Source organism: Garra rufa, chromosome 19, assembly GCF_049309525.1.
Source record: "Garra rufa chromosome 19, GarRuf1.0, whole genome shotgun sequence".
Taxonomy (NCBI): Eukaryota; Metazoa; Chordata; class Actinopteri; order Cypriniformes; family Cyprinidae; genus Garra; species Garra rufa.
In genome coordinates, this window is record NC_133379.1 from 27,586,863 (window position 1) to 27,609,994 (window position 23,132).

Genomic DNA, 23,132 nt, shown 5'->3' on the forward strand with positions numbered 1-23,132 from the left:
TTAAAAGTCAAAATAATTCTCCTCAAACCCTTTTATCTTTATCTGATCAATTTTTGAGAGAAACACTGAGGAAAAAAGTGATTGGATTTTAAAGTTTTCAAATAAAAGCTGGTTAAATGAGAGAAAAAACTCTTTGAAATCTCCCAATAATAAATAAAGTAAATGATCAAATAAAAACATATATAAAAAATATATTATTAAATATTAAAGATTAAATAGTATTAAATATACTATTTAATCTTCACAATAAGTAAATCTTCACAATACCAGTGAAATGTATTTTTAAAAATAAGTCCAATAAGTAAACTAGGTTCATATTAATTTAATGTCGACTTCAAAAGTGACCTCAAGCTGTGATCACACCCAAATTAACGCTTAATAACAAAACAGACTGAGAGAGCCAGGGAAAGGCTGCGCATCCCAGAGATGCAGAAACACGGCGTTGTTGCCCACCCACCCCCGTCGGTCAGCTGTGACAATGAGATAGGATTTCACTGTGATGGTGGCACTGAGAGATTAAGAGCTCAAAGATTTATCAAAGGCTTAGTCGCTCCGATTTTTTTCCTGACCCAGACACAACGAGCGGCTGCTGTCACACTGTGCCAATGTGACCACTACTTCCTCCGTTTCTAACTCTTTCCTTTTTTTTCTTGGTTTCTTTTGCTTCCTCCTTCAATTTTGGTCTCGAATTTATCTGATCTTGAAAACTTTTTCCACTCACACTTTTGTCTCACATTCAATGACCTAAGGGCTCACCTTCAGAGATGGTGAATCAACTAGTTGACAATGCACACACACACACACACACACACACACACACACACACACACACACACACACACACACACACACACACACACACACACACACACACACACACACACACACAAAAACTGACCAATCCAAATAGTCTAAGCTCTAAGCTTTTTAGGCCACATTGTGTGTTGTCCTGCAGTCATTTGAAGTAAAAGTGTGGCTATGTGTTCGTATTGACGGTCTAAGCCAGTATGTAACAGTATTTGCTCTTCCAAAAAAAAAAAAAAAAAACCACAGACATGCACCGTAGCATCAAATCTTACACTAGAGGTCCTCTATGACAATACAGCACTAAAAATAAAATAAAAATAATGTTTGTTCGTCCCTTGTTCATCCTGAACAGTTAAACTGCCTGCTGTTCTTCAGAAAAATCATTCAGGTCCCACAAATTCTTTGGTTTTCCAGCATTTTTGTTTATTTTAACCCCTTTCCAACCATGACTGTATGATTTTGAGATCAATATATTCACACTGAAGACTATACAACTGTTACAGAGCGTTCAAACACTCACTGATGCTTCAAAGGAAAAAACATGCATTAAAAGCTGGGGGGTGAAAACTTTTTGAATTTGAAGATCAGGATAAATTTAACTTTTTTTTTTGTCTTCTGGTAAACATGTAACTATCTTCTGTAGCCTCTGAAGAGCAGTACTAAATGAAAAAGTATGATATTTAGGGCAAAATAAGCAAAAATGTACACATCTTAATTTGGTTCAAAAGTTTTCAACCCCTAGCTCTTAATGCCTGTTTTTTCCTTCTGGTGCATCAGTGAGTGTTTGAACCTTCTGTAATAGTAGAGTCCCTCAGTTGTCCTCAGTGTGAAAAGATGGATCTCAAAATCATACAGCCATTGTTGGAAAGGGGTTAAAATACACAAAAATGCTGGAAAACCAAAGAATTTGTGGGACCTAGAAGAACAGCAAGAAAGTTTAATTAGTCAGGACAAACAAGGGATTCATGAACAACTAACACCAAACAAAAAGAAAACAGCTGTGGATCATTCAGGTAACAACATAATATTAAAAATCAAGTGGATGTAAACTTTCGAACAGGGTCATTTTTATAAATTATTTTCTCTTGTGGACTATATGTAAACATATTTTATGTGAAATATCTTATTCAGGTCAGTACTAAATAAACAATAACATGCATTTTGTATGATCCCTCTTATTTTGGTAAAAAAAAAAAAAAAAAATCACATTTTGCAGATTCGAAAAGGGGGAAGTAAACTTTTGACCTCAACTGTATATGTAGATTTTGATCTTTAATATTTAAGAAAACAAAACTTCTAATATTAATCAGTGCTCTTCTCTCATCTGGAGATCATTTTAAGATACTGAAAGAAATGCTTGTTCAGTGGCCTGCATTACATTGTCTTCTGACAGACACATTACAGTCTCTGCTAATACATCACAGCGCCTGACATCTCTGATCCCAAAAAGTCTATTTAAAGCCAATATCACAGATGCGTCCTCCATCATTTTCATTTCAAGAGGCACGGGCATTCTAACACTGGACATGAAAGCAAGCTGCTTTCAATTAGTTGGCAGATTAGCACAAAATATGCTTGACGGTGTCACGGGGAAAAATCCATCACAGCGAGCCGCGCAACTCCCACTTTGCTTCCAGTGTTTACACGGGGCTGATGAGGGAATAAAGTAAAACGTCTCTCCCAGATGAGATCACCCTGATCAAACTTTTTTCACTTCTCTTTATTACAGTCCCGACGTATGGAATGTGCTCACCGAGGGTGGCTGGACGGCTGCCAGGTCTTTATCAAATAGCTGATGAAAATGAACTTCGAAATCCAATTAGCCCAAACCCTTTTGGCAGCCGCGACCCAAATAATGACAGACTGCAGGCCCGCTGTGAGAATATAAACCAACATGAGTACACATGACATAAGGACATGTAAAAAATTGCTGGCGAATTGTTATTTCTCCACTGGGTTACCTTTGAAGCACAGTTTAAATAAATAACACCATTAAAATAGTCGGGTTGTGATGAATTTGAAAGGGCCGACTATAATCAACAAGTTGGAGTTTCCAGGCCCCTTTCTGGCGGCCTCAGGCCAACAGGAAGTGGCGAGGGCGTGCGTGGACGCCAACCAGAGCCAATTAAAAAACAGGGAGTGCTGAACATGTCGTAGCTAACGAGCTCCTTTCCTTGACCTCGCTCACCTTTTGACCCCCCAGTGCCCCTTCCCCTTCCCGTGCGACCACAAGGTCTACAAACACATGCTTTGCTCTCGGAAACCTGACCACATTCCCTTTTTGTCTCTCTGTAGGCCGATGGCGACGTTCCACCGCACTAAAACACACCCACCGCAAGTAAAACGAGTCGGTTCTTGTAATTTATGGGGTTAATTCCACCGCCACTCGCCGTAATGGGGCCGCAGAAGTTGTTTCCAAGAAGTCGGGACAATAAATAGCCTCCAAATTAATTGGGAGAATTTATGAAGCCATGGGATGCACCGCGACCCAACCGATGTAATTAAGTGTGGCCAGAAGTAATAAGGCTTGGCTTTGGGGCGTAACTAGAGCTTAAGTTAAGTGATGTCAATAAAAAGTGAATAATTAAAGAACAAAACCAAACACCTGAAGGTAAAAGTGGGCTGAAATGAGGCTGACTAAACTGACGTCCTTACCCAACCCTAATGAAACAACAAAGACTGAGCCAGCGATCGTCTCCTTCTGCCCGTGCTACAGAAGTGGTCCTGTCATTGGGGCTCTCCAAACATGGACCATATGTGAGTTCAGCGCTGGCAATCAGACTCCATTATGAAGCAGGCGGCTGAGTTCATCAGGAAAAAATTAGCCCGCCACTCGCTCGAGCTCTCCCATTGGCCGGTCACGCGGAGTGCTGCGTTTGAGGGCACCCCAGACATTCCTGTGGATAATCTTTTCCATTCCTCTGCTCGCTGCAGCAAGAAGAGCCCAGATCGCAGCACAAGGACGGCATTGTGAGGCCCCTCCGCAGCCGTTTTTTAAGTGCTCCCTCTTGCGCACTTCATACGAGCGCTTTTCTTTTAAAAAATAATATTAATAAGAAAACAAGCGCCTTTGAAACGAACTTGGAACTGCTGCGTTTCTCACGGTCCCTTTCCTGTAAGTGTATGTTTTGCAAAAAAAAAACTAAAACAATGTAAAACCACTGGAAGTTAGAGTGCTGCCACATCAGGGATTCAGATCTCCCTGGGTGACGTTCGTTCTCCTGCTTCGTTCGCCAACGAGCCCGTGTCAATGTGTGATTTTGGTCACCACGATACAAGCAACGAGCTAAGACTGGAACACATCCTCACGCTCCGAAGGGATTTACGGAAACACATTCCCTAATTAGAAACACGGCTATTACGACTTCTATAAACGAGCGACTCCAGTTAGGCTAGCCACCACACCAGACCGCAGGGTTTCCACAGTAACCGTTTCACCGCGAACAGACTGCTGAGCACCACGCAGGGTTTTCTCCACTAGCTCTATTATGGGCTTTGGAAAAGACAATATGTAGAGAGAAATCATTTTTATAGGCAAACTCATTTGTGTTGCCAAAGCTCTCTGGAGCATCTTAAGACCACCACGCCAGCTTGCGGAAATATTTAAGATTTTTTAACAAACAGAGAGACTTCAGAGCAAATGGCTCCAAGTAAAGCAACCAAGCCGAAGAATCCTCTCTGTATACGATCTATAAAAGTAGCCCTTTGTTGCGAGTGATGTGTGCGGACTGTCTGTAGTAGCTATTGAAAGATGCTTGCCATGCCTTTCAGGGCTGAGAGAGTATAAAACATGCATTCAATCAATCACATGGGATAAAAGAGCCTTAAACTTGTGCTTCTGAGCAAATATTTAACCCTATGGGACTTTTGCAAAAATGGATTTAATAAAACACCAAGATGTGACTGTCAAAACCAATCCTTCTTAAAAAGCTAAATCAAAGAGATGGATCAAAATGGCATTTCATTTTAATAGCATATGGATGAGGTTTCCCATAATGCACCTGGCACATGTGTGGGGTCACTTTTATACATATACAGCAGTGGTTGTCATCTGGTGTTGAAAAAACATTGCATATGTGTTCTGATGTGGAAAAAAATTAAATGCAAGTATTTTCTTAAATTCTTAGTCTAGCCTGTTTTCAGTTAATAAATGGAATATTGTAGCGCATCTCTCATTCAATAAAACGAAATAAGCTTTGTGTTTTGTTACTTTTGATATGAAAAGTTATCAGATCAGATTTCAAATGCTGAGTTCAACTTACTGAAATCCGTAAAAAAAAGTGTTTCAACCGCACAAAGACGTCAATATAACAGCTTGTAAACAATATCACATAACGTCACATTTACCTTAGAAAAAAAAACATTTGGCAGCCATAAATTTGTTAGACAGCTAGAAAAATGAATTCTAGGAGCATTTTGTTAAATATTTGCACCATGTAACATTCATATTCGTTCATTAACATATTCATAACTTAAGTCGCACATGTATATTTGTAGCAATAGCCAAAAATACACGGATGAATCAAAATGATTGATTTTTCTTTTATGCCAAAAATCATTAGGTTAAGTATAGATCGTGTTCCATGAAGATATTTAGTAAATTTTTTACCGTAAATATATCAAAACTTAATATTTGATTAGTAATATGCATTGCTAAGAACTACATTTGGACAACTTTAAAGGCGATTTTCTCAATATTTTGATTTTTTTGCACCCTCAGATTCCAGACTTTCAAATAGTTGTATCCCGGCTAAATATTGTACTATCCCAACAAACCATACATGAGTGGAAAGCTTTTTTATTCATCTTTCAGATGTATAAAAAAAATTTCAAAAAAATTGACCCTTATGACTGGTTTTGTGGTCTAGGGTCACAAAAAACAAATTGGAGTAAATATAATTATGTGTTTGTAACTATTATTAAGCACTTGCATACAAATACGTTAATTTTAACCATCAATATTATGGTAATGTAGTACCAACTGACTTTAATACATATTTGACAGAATTAGTTGACAGATTTTTTTGCCTTGAGAAAATTTGGCATGTACTGCATGTATATGAATATTAATATATACAAAATAATCAATATTGAATCGAAAATTGAATCAAATCGCAATCAGTATCGAATCCAATCGAAATTGTGAAATTTGCATCAAAACCCAGCCTTAATAATTATGCATATGTAGAATATATATATATATCAGTATGAGTAAACGTTTTATGCATTATTTGTTGTGGATGTTAAGTCATCTGTCCAACCAAACTACAGTATTTTGTCATAAATTCATATGTAAATTACGCAATCAAAATATATACAAATTGAATGTCAAGCATCATCAAAAACTGTAAAATTAATTCATTTTAGTGTTTTATTATGAGGACATATGCATTTTTACAATAATAATAAAAAACACGATGCACAATGTAAAATCTAGATGTCAAACCAGATGACAACCACTATCCTACAGGATTCTAAAATGAGTTCCTTGGATTAATTTATTACTTCAGGATTTTCAAAAGATGTGTGTGCTGCGTTCTTTATCGTTCCACTTGGAAACAAAGATGCCGTGACGCCAAACCCCCTTAATGGAAGAAGAAAGCAGCCATGTTTACAACTGTGACGATGAGCACTTATCAGGATCAACTAAATGCTGGATTTTTAAAATTATGTGAAATATTTAAAGTTTGATCCAATACAAAACGTGATTGGTTGCTTTACCTGTCAGTCATATAGCCTCTTGGCCGGGTCTTGGCCATTCAAAGCTGCCAAGGTTCTCAGACCGTCTGTCGTCAATCTAAAGGGTCTAGCTATGCAAGACTATTCAGCCACAAACTATACATGCTGCGCTATATGTTTGCAAAGCCAAGCCAATAAAAGACATGTAACAAAACATGTTTACACACAAGCCAACAGCGATCCATTCCCCACATACCACAGGGTCACAGCTGGAATGTGCAGTAACCCTGCCCCATAAGAATCCCTCAGAGAAGACCGGTTGCTAACATGTCCATCAGCCCGACTAACATAACAAACTGTAAATCACAGACTGCAGGACCAAAACATATGGAGGGGGCCAGACACTAATTCAGATTAGAGGGTGTGTTTGTATGTGCATGCATGTGGCGCAAGATGTGTCTTGTTCCTTGCAAACGCAGACATACTACAAGACCAGACGTATTTGGCATGAGTTATAGCCGAGCACAGTGGAAATCCGTTCAGAGCTCTAAATATGACTTCAATGCATTGATTTATGCATGTATCTTGAGTGTTCTTCAAAGTAAGAACCATGAGGTTTCAAGGGAACAGTTGACGCACACAAAAATGCGGGATTATTTTATGGTGGAGCTACGGAGCTGCCAAAAGTCGAGTTATTGCTGAAAGTTAATGCGCTGTGGAGAACATAAGCGATTGTGCAGCTCTAAATACGCATGGGTTACCTGTAGAAAGCCTGCGTTGATGAAGAACACACATTCCGCTGAAACATGTACATGCTTCTGCTCGTCCTCTCTGAGGTGGCGGTGGTATCGAGCACTGGGGTTTCAGGAACCCTACGGGAAAAACACATGAGAGTGAACTTTTACTACAAGCATCATAATGATTCGTCAATTACATAATGGGGGAAAATGTTGACTAACAATACCTATGATATTAAACAGACATTAAAGGGATAGTTCACACAAAAAAAGAAAATTACCCCATGATTTACTCACCCTCAAGCCATCATAGGTGTATACGACTTTCTTCTTTCAGATGAATACAATCCGAGTTATGTTAAAAATGTCCTGGCTCTTTCAAGCTTTATAATGGCAGTGAATGGCTGTTGAGATTTGAAGCAAAACTAAGTGCATCCATCTATCATTAAAAAATAGATGGGAGGTTAACAAAGACCTTCTGTGTTTGTGTAAGAAAAATATTTATATTTAAAACTTTATAAACCATAATCTCTAGCTTCTGTCGTTTGCACATTCACGAGAGAGTGAAGTTCCAATGGATGATGTAAAGATTACAGTTTATTAACTTTTTCTTACATAAGTGCATTGATATGCTTCAGAAGGCCTTTATTGACACTCTGGAGTCATGTGGAGTACTTTTTGTGATGAACGAATGCACTTTATTTTGCTTCAAAATCTCAACAGCCATTCACTGCCATTATAAACCTGGGAAGAGATAGAACACTTTTTAATATAGCTCCAATTGTATTTATCTGAAAGAAGGAAGTTGTAGGATGGCTTGAGGGTGAGTAAATCATAGGGTAATTTTCCTTTTTGGGTGAACTATCCCTTTAGTGTAATATCATTAATATTAATAAATATCATTATGCACAAAATATATGCAACATGAAATAACTAAACCATAATGAATTAACAATATTATATAAAAAATTCTTCTTTAAAATTGTAATTTATATAACATTCATAAATTATAAATTACATTTTATATATATCAAGGTCAAGATTTTTAATATTGTTTTAAATAAGTCTCTTCTGCTCACCAAGCCTGCATTTATTGGATCCAAAGAAGAGCAAAAACAAAATATTTACATTTATTAAACATTGTTACTGTTTAAAATAACTGTTTTCTATTTGAATATATTTATATGTAATTTATTCCGGTGATCACAGCTGAATTTTTACCATCATTACTCCAGTCTTCAGTCTCACATGATCTTTCAGAAATCATTCTAATATGCTGACTTGCTGTTCAAGAACATTTTTCATTATTATTATTATAAATATTTAAAACGGTTGAGTACTATTTTTCAGAATTCTTTGATGAATAGAGAGATCCAAAGATCAGAATTTATCTGAAATAAAAAGCTTTTGTAACATTATACACTTTATGATTTAAAAGTTTTTTGGGAGGAAATACATTTTAGAAATTAATACTTTTATTTAGCAAGGATTTTTTAAATAGTTTGAAAAGTGATGATAAAGACATTTATAATGTTGCAAAAGATTTCTGTTTCACCAGGACAGATACATGCTGTTCTTCTGAATTTTTTCAACATAATAATAATATGTGACCCTGGACCACAAAACCAGTCTTAAGTCGCTGGGGTATATTTGTAGTAATAGCCAAAAATACATAGTATGGGTCAAAATTATTGATTTTTCTTTTATGCCAAAAATCATTAGGAAATTAAGTAAAGATCATGTTCCATGAAGATTTTTTGTAAAATTCCTACTGCAAACATTTCAAAATGTAATTTTTGATTAGTAATATGCATTGTCAAGAGCTCAATTTGGACAACTTTAAAGGTGATTTTCTCAGTATTTTGATTTTTTTGCACCCTCAGATTCCAGATTTTCAAATAGTTGTATCTCGGCCAAATATTGTCCTATCCTAACAAACCATACATCAATAGAAAGCTTATTTATTGAGCTTTCATATGATGTATACATCTCAGTTTTGTAAAATTTAACCTTATGACTGGTTTTGTGGTCCAGGGTCACATATATGTTTTTGTCAAAATCAGAATATTAGAATGATTTCTGAAGGGTCATGTGACTGGAGTAAAGATGCTAAAAATTCAGCATTGAAATTACAAGAATAAATTACATTTTAAAATACTTCAAATAGAAAATTGTTATTTTAAGTAGTAAAAATATTTCAGAATCGTACCGTTTTTGCTATACTTTAAATTAAATAAATGCAGCAGAGATTTCTTTAAAAACATTAAAAAATATTACTGTTCAAAAACTTTTGACTGGTAGTGTATAATTACATACAATAAATAAAAAATGACATTAAGATACATTTCACTTTTTTTCAAAAATAAACAAATAAATAATCAACAATTGACATTTCAGGTAACATTTTGCTCACGTTGTCCTCTAATGTAAAAGATGCACTTCTGATTGGCCACTTTAACATCAGACTGACAGACCTGTCAGAGCAGATGCTTATTTGCCCTTTATATTTAAAATGGATCTTTTAAAGAAGCAACATCATTTGACTCATTCCGTCTCACGTATTGCCCCTTTATCTGCCACGGTAAGCCACGGCCGACCCCTCACATTTCCAGTTTTGCCCTGTTCTCTGACCCACAACCCCAGTGGCTGCTGGACATACGGGCTAAAAACCGCTGGGGGGAGTTAGGAAAGGAGCAGGGGTGAGATCGGAGGCGGATGACTCAGTATAGGCAAAAGGCCAGATGATACAGGCATGCCTGCAGGGGTTGGGGTACAAAACCATGCTGTGCATCTCAGGGGTTTTAGGCCATTCCTCACACCAGGACCTTTTCTCTGGTACAATGGGTTAACTGATATCATCACCCATGTGGCGAGAGATCACAGAATGGTACCCGCAAGGGGTTAGCTGTCAATCAATTTTGAAAACAATCTTTGAAGGATAGGTTTGTTCTTTCCAGTTCACCAAAACACAGTCTAAAAGATTTACAAACGTAAACAAAAGTAAACAAACCATAAAAATGTCAATATAATATTTAAAATCATGTTTAAAACTATCATAAAATTGAGAGTGCAACATAAAGCCACTCTATGCCAGCAGATAGACTGACATTTGCAGATCAAACTTTTGCCATAGTCTGCTTTCACAAGTCAGTTGAGGATGCGTTATGACTCACAGAGCCAATGAGAAACAGGATGAGTGAGTTTGCGCTGAATGTGCACCGAATGATCTTAAAAAGCTCGTAGACCTTTCGGATCAGAGCGAATGTGAAGAGCGAAGGGCAGCCGCATCCCCCCGCTCTGGTCCCTGCTCAATAAAGCGCCTTTACTTCCACCATGAAAAACATGTCATTCCAGATGAGCTCAGCCAATGACATTTAAAACAGGCACAGGGATATTGAATTAGTTCCCCATGATAAGCTGGCTGGGATGCTGATGCTCTGGTCAAAGAGTGGGGGAGGGGATGGGAAAGGAAACGGACGGACGGACTGCCTGTTAGGCGCCCGCTGCAGCTGTTTGATTAAAATGACAAAAACGTGGAAATGTCAGAGAGGGATGAGAGGCCTTAAAGCTGATGCCAAGGCAAGGTAATGCAGACAATCATGAGGTAAAATAACTGTGGAAACAGCTGGAGAAAGTCACGAACAGCAACAAAGTCACAAAAAACGTATCGCTTGCATGTTTTCAAGCATTGCAGTTTAAAAACATACCCCTTTTGCAGAATATGCTAAATGTTAACAATTTTAACATAATAAGAGGGTTCATGAAAACTGTATGTTATTTTTTTATTTAGCACTGCCCTGAATAAACTATTTATCATAATGTATTTTATATATGTCTTAAGTCGCTGGGGTATATTTGTAGCAATAGCCAAAAATACATTGCATGGGTTAAAATTTTAGATTTTTTTTTTTTATGCCAAAAATCATTAGGAAACTAAGTAAAGATCATGTTCCATGAAGATTTTTTGTAAAATTCCTACTGTAAATACTGTAAATGTAATTTTTGTTTTGTAAAATGCATTGTTAAGAACCTAATTTGGACAACTTTAAAGGTGATTTTCTCAGTATTTTGATTTTTTTGCACCCTCAGATTCCAGATTTTCAAATAGATGTATCTCGGTCAAATATTGTCCTATCCTAACAAACCATATATCAATAGAAAGCTTATTTATTGAGCTTTCAAATGATGTATAAATCTCAGTTTTGTAAAATTTAACCTTATGACTGGTTTTGTGGTCCAGGGTCACATATATACTCCACAAGACAAAATAATTAAAAAAATTACTCTATTCAAAAGTTTACATACCCTTGAATCCTAATACTTCAGGATTTTTCAGAAGAACAGAAGGCAGCTGAACTGCTCAGGACAAACAAAGGGCTCATGAACAACTATCTGAATTTATATAAATTACCCCGTTCAAAAGTATACATACCCTTGAATCTTAATACTGTGTGTCATTTCCTGGATGATCCACGACTGTTTTTATGTTTAGTGATAGTTGTTCATGAGCCCTGCTGTTCTTCAGAAAAATCCTGAAGTATTAGGATTCAAGGGTATTGTAAACTTTGAATAGTCATTTTTTTAATTATTTTGTCTTGTGCAGTATATATAAACATCTGTTATGTGAAATAGCTTATTCAGGACAGTACTAAATAAAAATAATATGCAATTTTCATGATCCCTCTTATTTTGTTAAAGTGATTAACATTTTGCATATTCTGCAAGCGTATGTAAACTTATGGAGACACAGCTTAATTCTTGGGTTCTTCTCATATTTTATTACCATTTTCTAAACTATAGTGAATAAATAGTGAGAAATGTTGAAGGTGTCTGAATAAATTTCAGCTTGACTGTAATTAATTTGTGATTATCAAGATGAATTTGTTCTGACACCACTCGAAACTCTTGATATATTTTATTACCATTTTATAAACTATAGCGAACAAACTGTGATAATGTGAGAAATATTGAAGGTGTCTAACGAAATTTTGGTTTGATTTTAGTTGAATAAGTAAATAAACAGTAGACTTGTGTTCAATATTCCTAAGTTATCTGAAGTCATATGATAGATAACTTCCCCCTTCAGTGAGCTGTTAACTTGAGAATCGTTGCAACTGGATAATCGATTCAGTGAGTTGAACTTGAGATCTAAATCTGTTCAATGTCATGAACGGATCTTTATATTGTGCTAGTTATTTTAAATGAACAGATTGATCTAGTTCACAAACAGAACTAAACAGGTTGTCCATAAATCAGACTAATCTGATTCTCAAGTTCAACTCACTGACTCAATGATCTGAAGCGATTCTCTTGTTAACAGCTCACTGGAGGGGCAGATTATCAGTAGGCTAACTCAAATTTCCTCACACAAATAATATGAATAGAGTCTTAAAATAGCACTTGAGTCATTGAACTAAGTTGTTTTTGGTAATATTTTGTTCACTACAAACAGTATCCACCTTCTTTTTCCCATAAGAGTATGTGTGGCCATGTCTGGCTTCCAGTCTCATCCGCTCGTTTTGCTGCTTGATTTTGCAAATTGATGTCTCTAACCATATTATTTTAATTATGAACACACTAGTTTGTAGTGCAAACAGATTTACTGTTTCCTGCACTTCGTTATTCTTCTCGTTATTTCCCTACGGCAGCTTATGGACCGTAAGTCTCACACATTACCAGAAAACAGCTTCCTTCTGTGGATAGAATAAGCAAATAACAATTGTTCTTTCATAGTGAACTACCTCTTTAAGAAAGTGCTGAATATTGACGCTCTTCCATCTAAATGAAACAAATAAGCTGGTTTGGAAAAAATGGAATAGCTGAAGTATGCATAAATGAACAATCAGCATCATGTGAAACTGTTAAACGTATGAGCATAAGTCTGATTATAAATCAGGTGATCTTTGCTTATTGGAGAGTTTGCACAGATTAAAGTGAAAGCCTTTTCGCAAATGCAGCAGAAGTCTGGTAGATGCGGTAAAAAGACCAGCATATAAAAGATATTAAGTTCTCACACTTCTGCTTTCTAGGACACACTTCATCTAGCGCGTAAAACCTCAGACAATCCAGCTAGTGTAAACCAAATTAAGCATGTAATACAAGGCTTGAACATGGCTGAAATAAATAGGCTGTAATCAGTGACGGTCATCAAAATGAATTTAGGCCACTGGGGACACGTTTCCCTGTGGCGTATCCCTCATTCCCTGGCTCGGCTGGTCAGCGGGGCCCATTAGCTCTTGCCTAAAAACCCGACGGAGTGAATCACCTTCATTTCAGCACAACAGATTCCGTATTGTGTAACCAGTGAAGGGCGGACAATGACACATCCCCGCTTGCTCTGAGCGATGTCACTGAAAATTACCGCTTTAACACATGAGCTAAGGCTCCCAGTCAACCTCGGCTTTTCCAAAAACACGGGTAATGCGGTAGGACAGGAACCACCACAAAAAAAAAGTAAAAGGAGAGGGGGAAAGGGAAGTTCTCAATCACACTCCCAATGAAAAAGATATAATGAAAACAAACGCTTTTTGAAATGCTCCAGATATGCTTGAATTTTGCCAAATATGCTCAACCGTTTATGGCTTCATAATGGCTTCAATTAAAATCATATTTCCTGTAATATTACAGCACTCACCGTTTAATTTCTAAATTAGAAACCACCGACGGACAAGCTATTCTAGCTGTGTACCTTTTATTTATGGGCTTTAATCAGAGGTGTGTGTAAACAACCCACTGTGTGAACGTGTGATTGTATTTTAAACAGTCTTGATGAATATTAAGATCAAGTAATCTGTCTTTTAACAGCTCCTCTGGACTCGAGCTTTATGTCTTGGCGCAAACCCCTGATTAGTCAAGTTTAATGTCTCTCTCTTGATTCGGCATCCTGAATCAGTAGCCAATCTGCACTGAGTAAATATACAGTAGAGTAGACTGGCTCATTAAGACAATGCTCCCATGAATATTGTGATTATAAAAATAGACCCTATCATTTTTCACATCGTGAAATATAATCCTGAGACACATTGTCATTTAAATACATACTGAATGAATAAGGAAGAGCTGAAGTTGTTTTACAAGGAACTAGAACAGCTAGTGACATTCTGTCATCAATTACTCACCCTCATATCTTTCCAAAATGGTAATTCATCTTCGGAGCACAAATTAAGATATTTTTGATGAAATCCGAGAGCTTTCTGACCCTGCATAAACAGCAACACAACTACCACATTCAAGGCCCAGAAAGGTAGTAAGAACATCGATAAAATAGTCCATGTGACATCAGTGGTTCAACCTTAATTTTATGAAGCCATGTTATTTTTATTTTCTTGGCGCACAAAAAGTAATCTGGTAGCTTCGTAAAACTTAGGTTGAACCACTGATGGACATGGACTATTTTAACAATGTCCATACTACCTTTCTGGGCCTTAAACGTTTCAGTTGTGTTGCTGTCTATGGGGACAGAATTTTCATTTTTGGGTGAATTATCCATTTAAAGGAGATGTTCAGTTCCAGAACAAAAATGTACAGATAATTTACTCACCCCTTTGGCATCCAAGAAGTTCATGTCTTTCTTTCTTCAGTCGTAAAGAAATCATGTTTTTTGAAGAGAACATTTCAGGATTTCTTTCCATATAGTGGACTTCTATGGTGCCCACGAGTTTTTGAAGAAAACATTTCAAGATTTCTTTCCATATAGTGGACTTCTATGGTGCCTACGCGTTTGAACTTTTAAAATGCAGTTTAATGCAGCTGCAAAGGACTCTAAATGATCCCAGCTGAGGAAGAAGGGTTTTATTTAGCAAAACGATCGGTTATTTAAAAAAAAAAATCCAGTTTAAGACAGTTAGGGTAGGTTTCATTTTCTCCTCCAACTTTAAATTCATCCTTCATCAGTGCAGAAGTACCGACCCAGTGTTTACAAAGTGAACGTGCAAAGATCAAAAAAAAAAAGGTAAAACTGTGATGTAAGACGATTTTGAAGCTGGAGAAGAAAATGAGATAGGAGTTTTTCGACATACCCTTCTAGACGAGCATTTGAGGTTAAAAAGTATATAAATTGTACTTTTTTTTTGGTTTTTTTTAGAAAACAATCGATCGTTTTGCTAGATAAGACCCTTATTCATTGGCTGGGATTGTTTAGAGCCATACAAGTCCACTATATGGAGAGAAATCTTGAAAACAATTTCTTTACGACTAAAGAAAGAAAGACATACACATCTTATGTAATAAAAGGGTGAGTAATCTGTAAATTTTTGTTCTGGAAGTGAACTTCTCCTTTAATATTATTCAAGGTGGCAGTATATTTTTCCTCAACCAATAGCAGATGTGTTTGAAAACAGTGATAATTTTTGCATATATACGCTTAGTGATGCAGAAATGACGCAATTCACCTTTATTTTCAGTGGTTCAGGGCTCCTTTGTTTAGAGAATAGAGTTGGAAAAAAGGTTTAGATCATGAAGATTCATTTAGATTGATTATCTGCAATACTACATCTGTGCCCATCTGATTACTGACTCAATTTTGTAAACACACTTTGCAGGGTCCTTTTTCCAAGACCCAATAAACAGCCTTGAGAGCTCAGAGAAGCATGGGCGTAGAGCATTCCTCACGTCCTTGAAAAGCCTATTGTGTTGTCTCCTCTGTATTAGCGGCTAGTGACGTTAAGCAGATTGCCTCATCCTTGAATGTGGAAACATTCAGAGGAGCGCGTTTTCAATCTAATGCGAAGGACGGGGAGAATTTTTAAACAACTCTTGAACCAATGAACCAACAACCCTTTATAAAACACTCTCGCTGCGGACACACGTGCCAAATGCGGTCGTCTTAACCATGTTTCCTTGTTCTCTCATGGCCTATGAGCGCATTCCACTGTGGTGTCCAAAAATGAACTTCAGATGTTTGCTTTCCACTTACAGAAATAATCAGGCAGAGAAGCCTCTCATTAGATTCAATTACCGTACTGACAGTTACGCTACATCTGACGGACCCAACCTCCACGGCGCTTTAATCAAGGCCCATCAAGGATGACAGCCTGACTTTGTTGGGTCTCCTGGTTAAACCCTAAAAAGCTACTAACTCCGATGTCTCTGGGAATCAATGACGCATGGGCACATTCGCTCTTTCATTGGAGGACGCGTGCCTTGGAAGCTGATCAGCACGACGGAAATGTCAAACCTTTGCTCAGCAAACTGTCCATTTCGACTGGAAACCTTCTCCTTGCACCCTTCCATCAAGCCTTTGTTCTCTCCTCGGAAATAACCCACGTGACGTCGCAGGCCGTAACGCATTTTGACTTCACGTTTAGTCAGCGAAACCATGTTTCCAAAGAGGATTGAAAAGAAGGACGGTGTCCAGAGGTCAAGATAAAAGTGAGAGACATAAAACACAGGGATGACTTGAAAAAGCTTTACATTTTATGGGGATTTTTAACACATTCAGTCTTTTTCTCACAGTGAAGGTCCCCACAGGAGGCGTAACCCTACCTCGCTCTGAAATTCCAGCCTTAACAAGGCCACTGCTGAGACCACAGGTGTTCCAGCTTGAACAATCAAAGAAAAAAAAAAAAGAGGGGACAGGTCACACGGACTGACACCAGGTCTGCCTGCTGGCCCCATGCTGAGCGCAGTGGTTTTAAGTGTCAAGTCAAAGGCCATTCTCAGACCCCACTAAGCTGATATCATCAGGTGCTTGCTGCTTTAAACTAAATACCACATTCACCCCCTGCCACCCTAACTGCCCATGAACCCATAACCACGACCTTCCTGTACCACCCTTTTTAGACTGTTTACTAAGCCACAACCCTCTACAGAACAGCTGTGTATCACAATAAAAAATTATAAGCAGAAAATGGTTATATAAAATATATAATCAAAATTTTAAGCAATATTAGCTCTGGGTATACCACTGTTCTACTAACATTAGAGAATTAATTAGAGAACAGTAACCACTGTACAAATGAAGATTGCAACTAAAATTTTGGAAGGTTTAAGCTGTCAGAAATTAGTAGGAAGTGTTGACAACAAACAAAGTCGCTCGCTCATCACTAAAGTGAAATTTGGACCAGTTCTCCTCTCTCCACACAACATGCTCCTCAACAAAAGTGAGCTTAGCTTTTTGATTCTTTCTGTTGATGAGAGGTTTGGTCACTGGAGAGTGCACTTTCAGCCTGACTTCTCTTAGGGTGTGTTCACACTTGTAGTTCAGTTCATTTGATTCATTTGGTCCATCTGGTCTGGACCAAAAAGCAAAATGATACATTTGGTCCTGGTCCGCTTAGCGTTCACACTGGCATTTTTGACAGCGAACCTAAAGATGCCGAACCTAAAGGCATAGAGATACGTTCACAACCTCATTGGTCGGGTTGAATGACGTATATTTTGTGACAGAACTCACCAAACACCCAAAACAAAAGGAAAAAGTGTGTTCGACTGAGCGGCACTGCGGGTGTATGACATGAAAGTACCCATTCACTGGTCTGTCGATCGCCGCTTTAAGTCGGATACACACAATGCCGTCTGCAGGATTAAGCGAACGGCACCAGAGTTTGTTTGGAAGTGGACCGAGACCCATCTTTTTAGCGGTCTCTGTCTGCTTGTTTTGTGCGTACCAGGATTCGGATGGCAGCGTTCACACTTACTCAAATGAACCGCACTAAAAGAGCAACCAGAGTTTGTTTGGAAGTGGACCGAGACCCATCTTTTTAGCGGTCTCTGTCTGCTTGTTTTGTGCGTACCAGGATTCGCACGGCAGCGTTCACACTTACTCAAATGAACCGCACTAAAAGAGCAGCCAGAGTTTGTTTGGAAGTGGACCGAGCCATCTTTTTAGCGGTCTCTGTCTGCTTGTTTTGTGCGTACCAGGATTCGCACGGCAGCGTTCACACTTACTCAAATGAACCGCACTAAAAGAGCAGCCAGAGTTTGTTTGGAAGTGGACCGAGCCATCTTTTTAGCAGTCTCTGTCTGCTTGTTTTGTGCGTACCAGGATTCGCATGGCAGCGTTCACACTTACTCAATTGAACCGCACTAAAAGAGCAGCCAGAGTTTGTTTGGAAGTGGACTGAGACCCATCTTTTTAGTGGTCTCTGTCTGCTTGTTTTGTGCGTACCAGGATTCGCATGGCAGCGTTCACACTTACTCAATTGAACCGCACTAAAAGAGCAGCCAGAGTTTGTTTGGAAGTGGACTGAGACCCATCTTTTTAGCGGTCTCTGTCTGCTTGTTTTGTGCGTACCAGGATTCGGATGGCAGCGTTCACACTTACTCAAATGAACCGCACTAAAAGAGCAGCCAGAGTTTGTTTGGAAGTGGACCGAGCCATCTTTTTAGCAGTCTCTGTCTGCTTGTTTTGTGCGTACCAGGATTCGCACGGCAGCGTTCACACTTACTCAAATGAACCGCACTAAAAGAGCAGCCAGAGTTTGTTTGGAAGTGGACCGAGCCATCTTTTTAGCAGTCTCTGTCTGCTTGTTTTGTGCGTACCAGGATTCGCACGGCAGCGTTCACACTTACTCAAATGAACCGCACTAAAAGAGCAGCCAGAGTTTGTTTGGAAGTGGACCGAGCCATCTTTTTAGCAGTCTCTGTCTGCTTGTTTTGTGCGTACCAGGATTCGCACGGCAGCGTTCACACTTACTCAAATGAACCGCACTAAAAGAGCAGCCAGAGTTTGTTTGGAAGTGGACCGAGCCATCTTTTTAGCAGTCTCTGTCTGCTTGTTTTGTGCGTACCAGGATTCGCATGGCAGCGTTCACACTTACTCAATTGAACCGCACTAAAAGAGCAGCCAGAGTTTGTTTGGAAGTGGACTGAGACCCATCTTTTTAGTGGTCTCTGTCTGCTTGTTTTGTGCGTACCAGGATTCGCACGGCAGCGTTCACACTTACTCAAATGAACCGCACTAAAAGAGCAGCCAGAGTTTGTTTGGAAGTGGACCGAGCCATCTTTTTAGCAGTCTCTGTCTGCTTGTTTTGTGCGTACCAGGATTCGCATGGCAGCGTTCACACTTACTCAATTGAACCGCACTAAAAGAGCAGCCAGAGTTTGTTTGGAAGTGGACTGAGACCCATCTTTTTAGTGGTCTCTGTCTGCTTGTTTTGTGCGTACCAGGATTCGCATGGCAGCGTTCACACTTACTCAATTGAACCGCACTAAAAGAGCAGCCAGAGTTTGTTTGGAAGTGGACTGAGACCCATCTTTTTAGCGGTCTCTGTCTGCTTGTTTTGTGCGTACCAGGATTCGCATGGCAGCGTTCACACTTACTCAAATGAACCGCACTAAAAGAGCAACCAGAGTTTGTTTTAATCGAACCAAACATGACAAGTGTGAACACATCCTAAAACGTCCTGAGACAGATCCTTACCCCGTTCAACACTAAACTAGCAAGCAATTCCAGCTGCAGTGCTGAACCGATTTCCTATTGAGAGTCTCTATTGAGAGCATTATCCTGTCTTCTCATGGACGAGCAGCCTTTTCGGGGGACTTTAATTAATTAGTGTCATTACAAACCTGCAATATTCAAGAAATCACAGATTTGGAACAGCTAACTTCTCTTGGAATGGCTGAAAGGGTCATCCCTTTGGCCTTCATGTGGACAACCTCCTGTTGAAGGTTTCAGTTACCTTAGAGCGGCCTGCCATTTTACAATCTCAGTGAAAATTAAAGGAATGCTGGTAGTTAACGGAGAAGTTCACTTCCAGAACAAAAATTTACAGATAATGTACCTTGTCATCCAAGATGTTCATGTCTGTCTTTCTTCAGTCGAAAACATTTCAGGATTTGCAAAATGCAGTTCAAATGCGGCTTCAAACGATCCCAAATGCAGTTGTAAACGATCCCAGCCGAGGAAGAAGCATCTTATCTAGCGAAATGATTCGTTTTTTTTATTAGAATTTATATACTTTTTAACCTCAAATGCTCGTCTTGTCTTGCTCTGCCTGAACTTAGTTTTTTTTCCCCGGTTCAAGGCAGTAAGGGTATATCGGAATAGCTCCCATTTTTTGATTTTCTTCCTCAACTTCAAAATCGCCCTACATCGCTGTTTTACCTTTTTTTGTTAAGGTTGTTTGATCTTCTTTGCATGTTCACTTTGCAAACACTTCTGCAGCGATGTAGAGTGATTTTGCAATGATTTTTAAAGTTGAGGGAGTTTTTTGACATACCATCTTTCTTCAACCAAAAAAAAGCTGAGTTTAGGTAGATCAAGACAAGATGAGCGTCTGAGCGAGTTTAAAAAGTGTATAAATTGTAAAATAAAATTAACAAAAAAAAATTGAAATAACCGATCGTTTTGCTAGATAAGACCCTTCTTTCTCGGCTGGGAACTGTTTACAACCGCATTTGGGATCGTTTGAAGCCGCACTGAAACTGCATTTTGGAAGTTCAAACTTGGGGGCACCATAGAAGTCCACTATATTGAGAAAAATCCTGAAATGTTTTCCTCAAAAAACATAATTCCTTTACGACTGAAGAAAGAAAGAATGAACATCTTGAATGACAAGGGGGTGAGCACAGGAGGTATCTGTAAGTGTATCTCTTAGTTCTTTTTCACATTTCTATATAATATTCTATACTGTGCTTCAGAATACAATTTATGAAATATATTTAAAAACTACCCTTGTACTTCTGTTTGGATAACTTCAAATAGGACTAAGTAGTGACCTCAAAATTGAGGAAATTATAGGTTGTTCTGTAATTTTGATCTCCGCTGTGTACATTTTTGTAACATCCCGCAATGAGCACTGTATTTTTAAGATGTCAAGTTAAAAATAATCTAACTTTCAGTAAACACAGTCAGTAATCTGAGTGATTTTGTTTTGTAAAACACAAGAACGTATCTTAGCTAAACACTCCCAAACCGGACTAATTATTCAGCTCTTTCCTTATTCAGGAAAGCCACTAGCTAAGTGATTTTAAAAAATACCTAGCTTTGCCTGCAGCTTTAGGTCCACAACCTGGCAACACAAGCCTTCAAAAAAGGGCTTAACACTAGAGGATGTCTTCAGTTGGCAGAAATGAGCAGTTTTCTCGAGATGACAAAGTGTGTGTTTGAGTGTGGTTCTGTGTAGGTGTGAAAGGGATGTGCCACTAACAGTTTTGACCACAGACGTTACTCTCTGTCTCACATTGAATGTTCATTCTGAACATGGCACGGACACCTCAGACACCCTCAAGACCACAGTCACTCATGCTGCTCTGTCTGCTTTTTGTCATGGTGTGGTCTCGCCGTATATTTGGTTTCTGTATATTTGCATTGTTATATGTTTTTCATAGTTTTTGATACTTTTTCAGCTATATATTAACTAGCAAGCTGATTAATGTGTTTTTAAATGATCATGTTATGACAAAAAATACTAAGATTTTAAATACAAGTCAAATTATGTCAATAAGGTGGGGTGGAGAAACAGAATTTTAAAAGAGAAAGACAGAAAGCAAAAAAAGAGGCCGAAAGAGAGAGGAGGGGCCAGGAAGGAAGGAGGCGGCAGTGGTAACGAGGTTAAGGGGGAGATGTTAAAGATGGCTTCTGTACGTCAGGCTAGGCCTGCTGAAGGGCACATGCTGGAAACAAGGGCTTCACTTTCTGCCCAACGTTTCGAAAAGTTCCTTGGGCAAACAGCATAATCAAATTTGTGTGATTGGACTCAGTGAAGAGAGAGAGCTTTCTTTGATGAGAGCTCAGACAAGGAAGCGTTTAAAATCCTGCCGCGCGGCTCACATCTGTACCATTACCGAACACATGATAGGAGTCTGATCTGGAGAAAACAGAACGAGACATACTCATAAAAACTGATTTATTTTGATATTTACATCAAGTCGAAAATTACCCTAATTTGATTCCAAATGAGCGGGGTAATAAAAATCAGAAAGTATTTAGAGGAGTGGGCTGAGGTTACCGAAGATGACCTGTGCCCTACAAGAACATCCTGTTACATGTCTAAATGGGTGAGGCTTAACAGAACATAACCTTATCACTTCTATCCGGTATTCTGCTTGGTTAAAAGCAAATAACCTAGTAAACATACACTTTGACTGTGCAACTTATACGACAACTGTTAAAAAGTTTAGTCAATAAAGACATTTATTATTTAGCTGTTATTTTGTATCTCGGTTTCCACAAATGTTTCTTGAGCACCAAATTGGCATATTAAAATGATTTATGAAGCATCATGTGACACTGAAGACTGGAGTACATTACGTGTCAAAAGTTTTTGAACAGTAAAATTTTTAATGATTTTTTATGTTTTTAAAGTCTCTTCTGTTCACCAAGCCTGCATTCATTTGATACAAAGTATAGTAAAAACAGGAAATACTATTTATACTAATACTATACTACTATATATATATTTTACTATTTACATTAAAAACTGTTTGCTATTTGAATATATTTGAAAACGTAATTTATTCCTGTGATTTCAAAGCTGAAATTTTAGCATCATTATTCCAGTCACATGATCCTTCAGAAATCATTCTATTATTCTGATTTGGTGCTCAAAACACTTTTATTATTATTATTATTATTATTATTATTATTATTATTATTATATCAAAAAAAGCTGAGTAGAATTTTTTTCAGGTTTCTTTGATGATTTCTTTGTCAAAAAAGGTATAGTCTATAATGTTGCTTGTTATACTGATCTTCGGATCTTTCTACCTATTAAATAATCCTGAAAAAATATATACTCAACTGTTTTAAATATTGATAATAAAAACAATAACAAGAAAAATGTTTCTTGAACAACAAATCAGTACCAGAATACTGATGCTGAAAATTTAGCTTTGATCACAGGAATAAATTACATTTTAAAACATATTCAACAAAAATATTTAAAAATTTTACTGTTTTTGCTGTACTTTGGATCAAATAAATGCCTCTTGGTGAGAGACTTCTTTTAAAACATTAACAATCCTACT

General features: G+C 37.9%; 1 protein-coding gene across 1 annotated transcript in view; it reads right to left on the minus strand.

Annotated features, from left to right (window-relative positions):
* Positions 1-23,132, minus strand: part of rxraa (retinoid X receptor, alpha a) — a 147,222-nt gene that overhangs the window by 95,181 nt on the left and 28,909 nt on the right. The window contains exon 2 of the mRNA XM_073824018.1: positions 7,248-7,358. Within this exon, the coding sequence (XP_073680119.1) occupies positions 7,248-7,358 (111 nt within the window). The remainder of the gene's footprint in view (positions 1-7,247; positions 7,359-23,132) is intronic.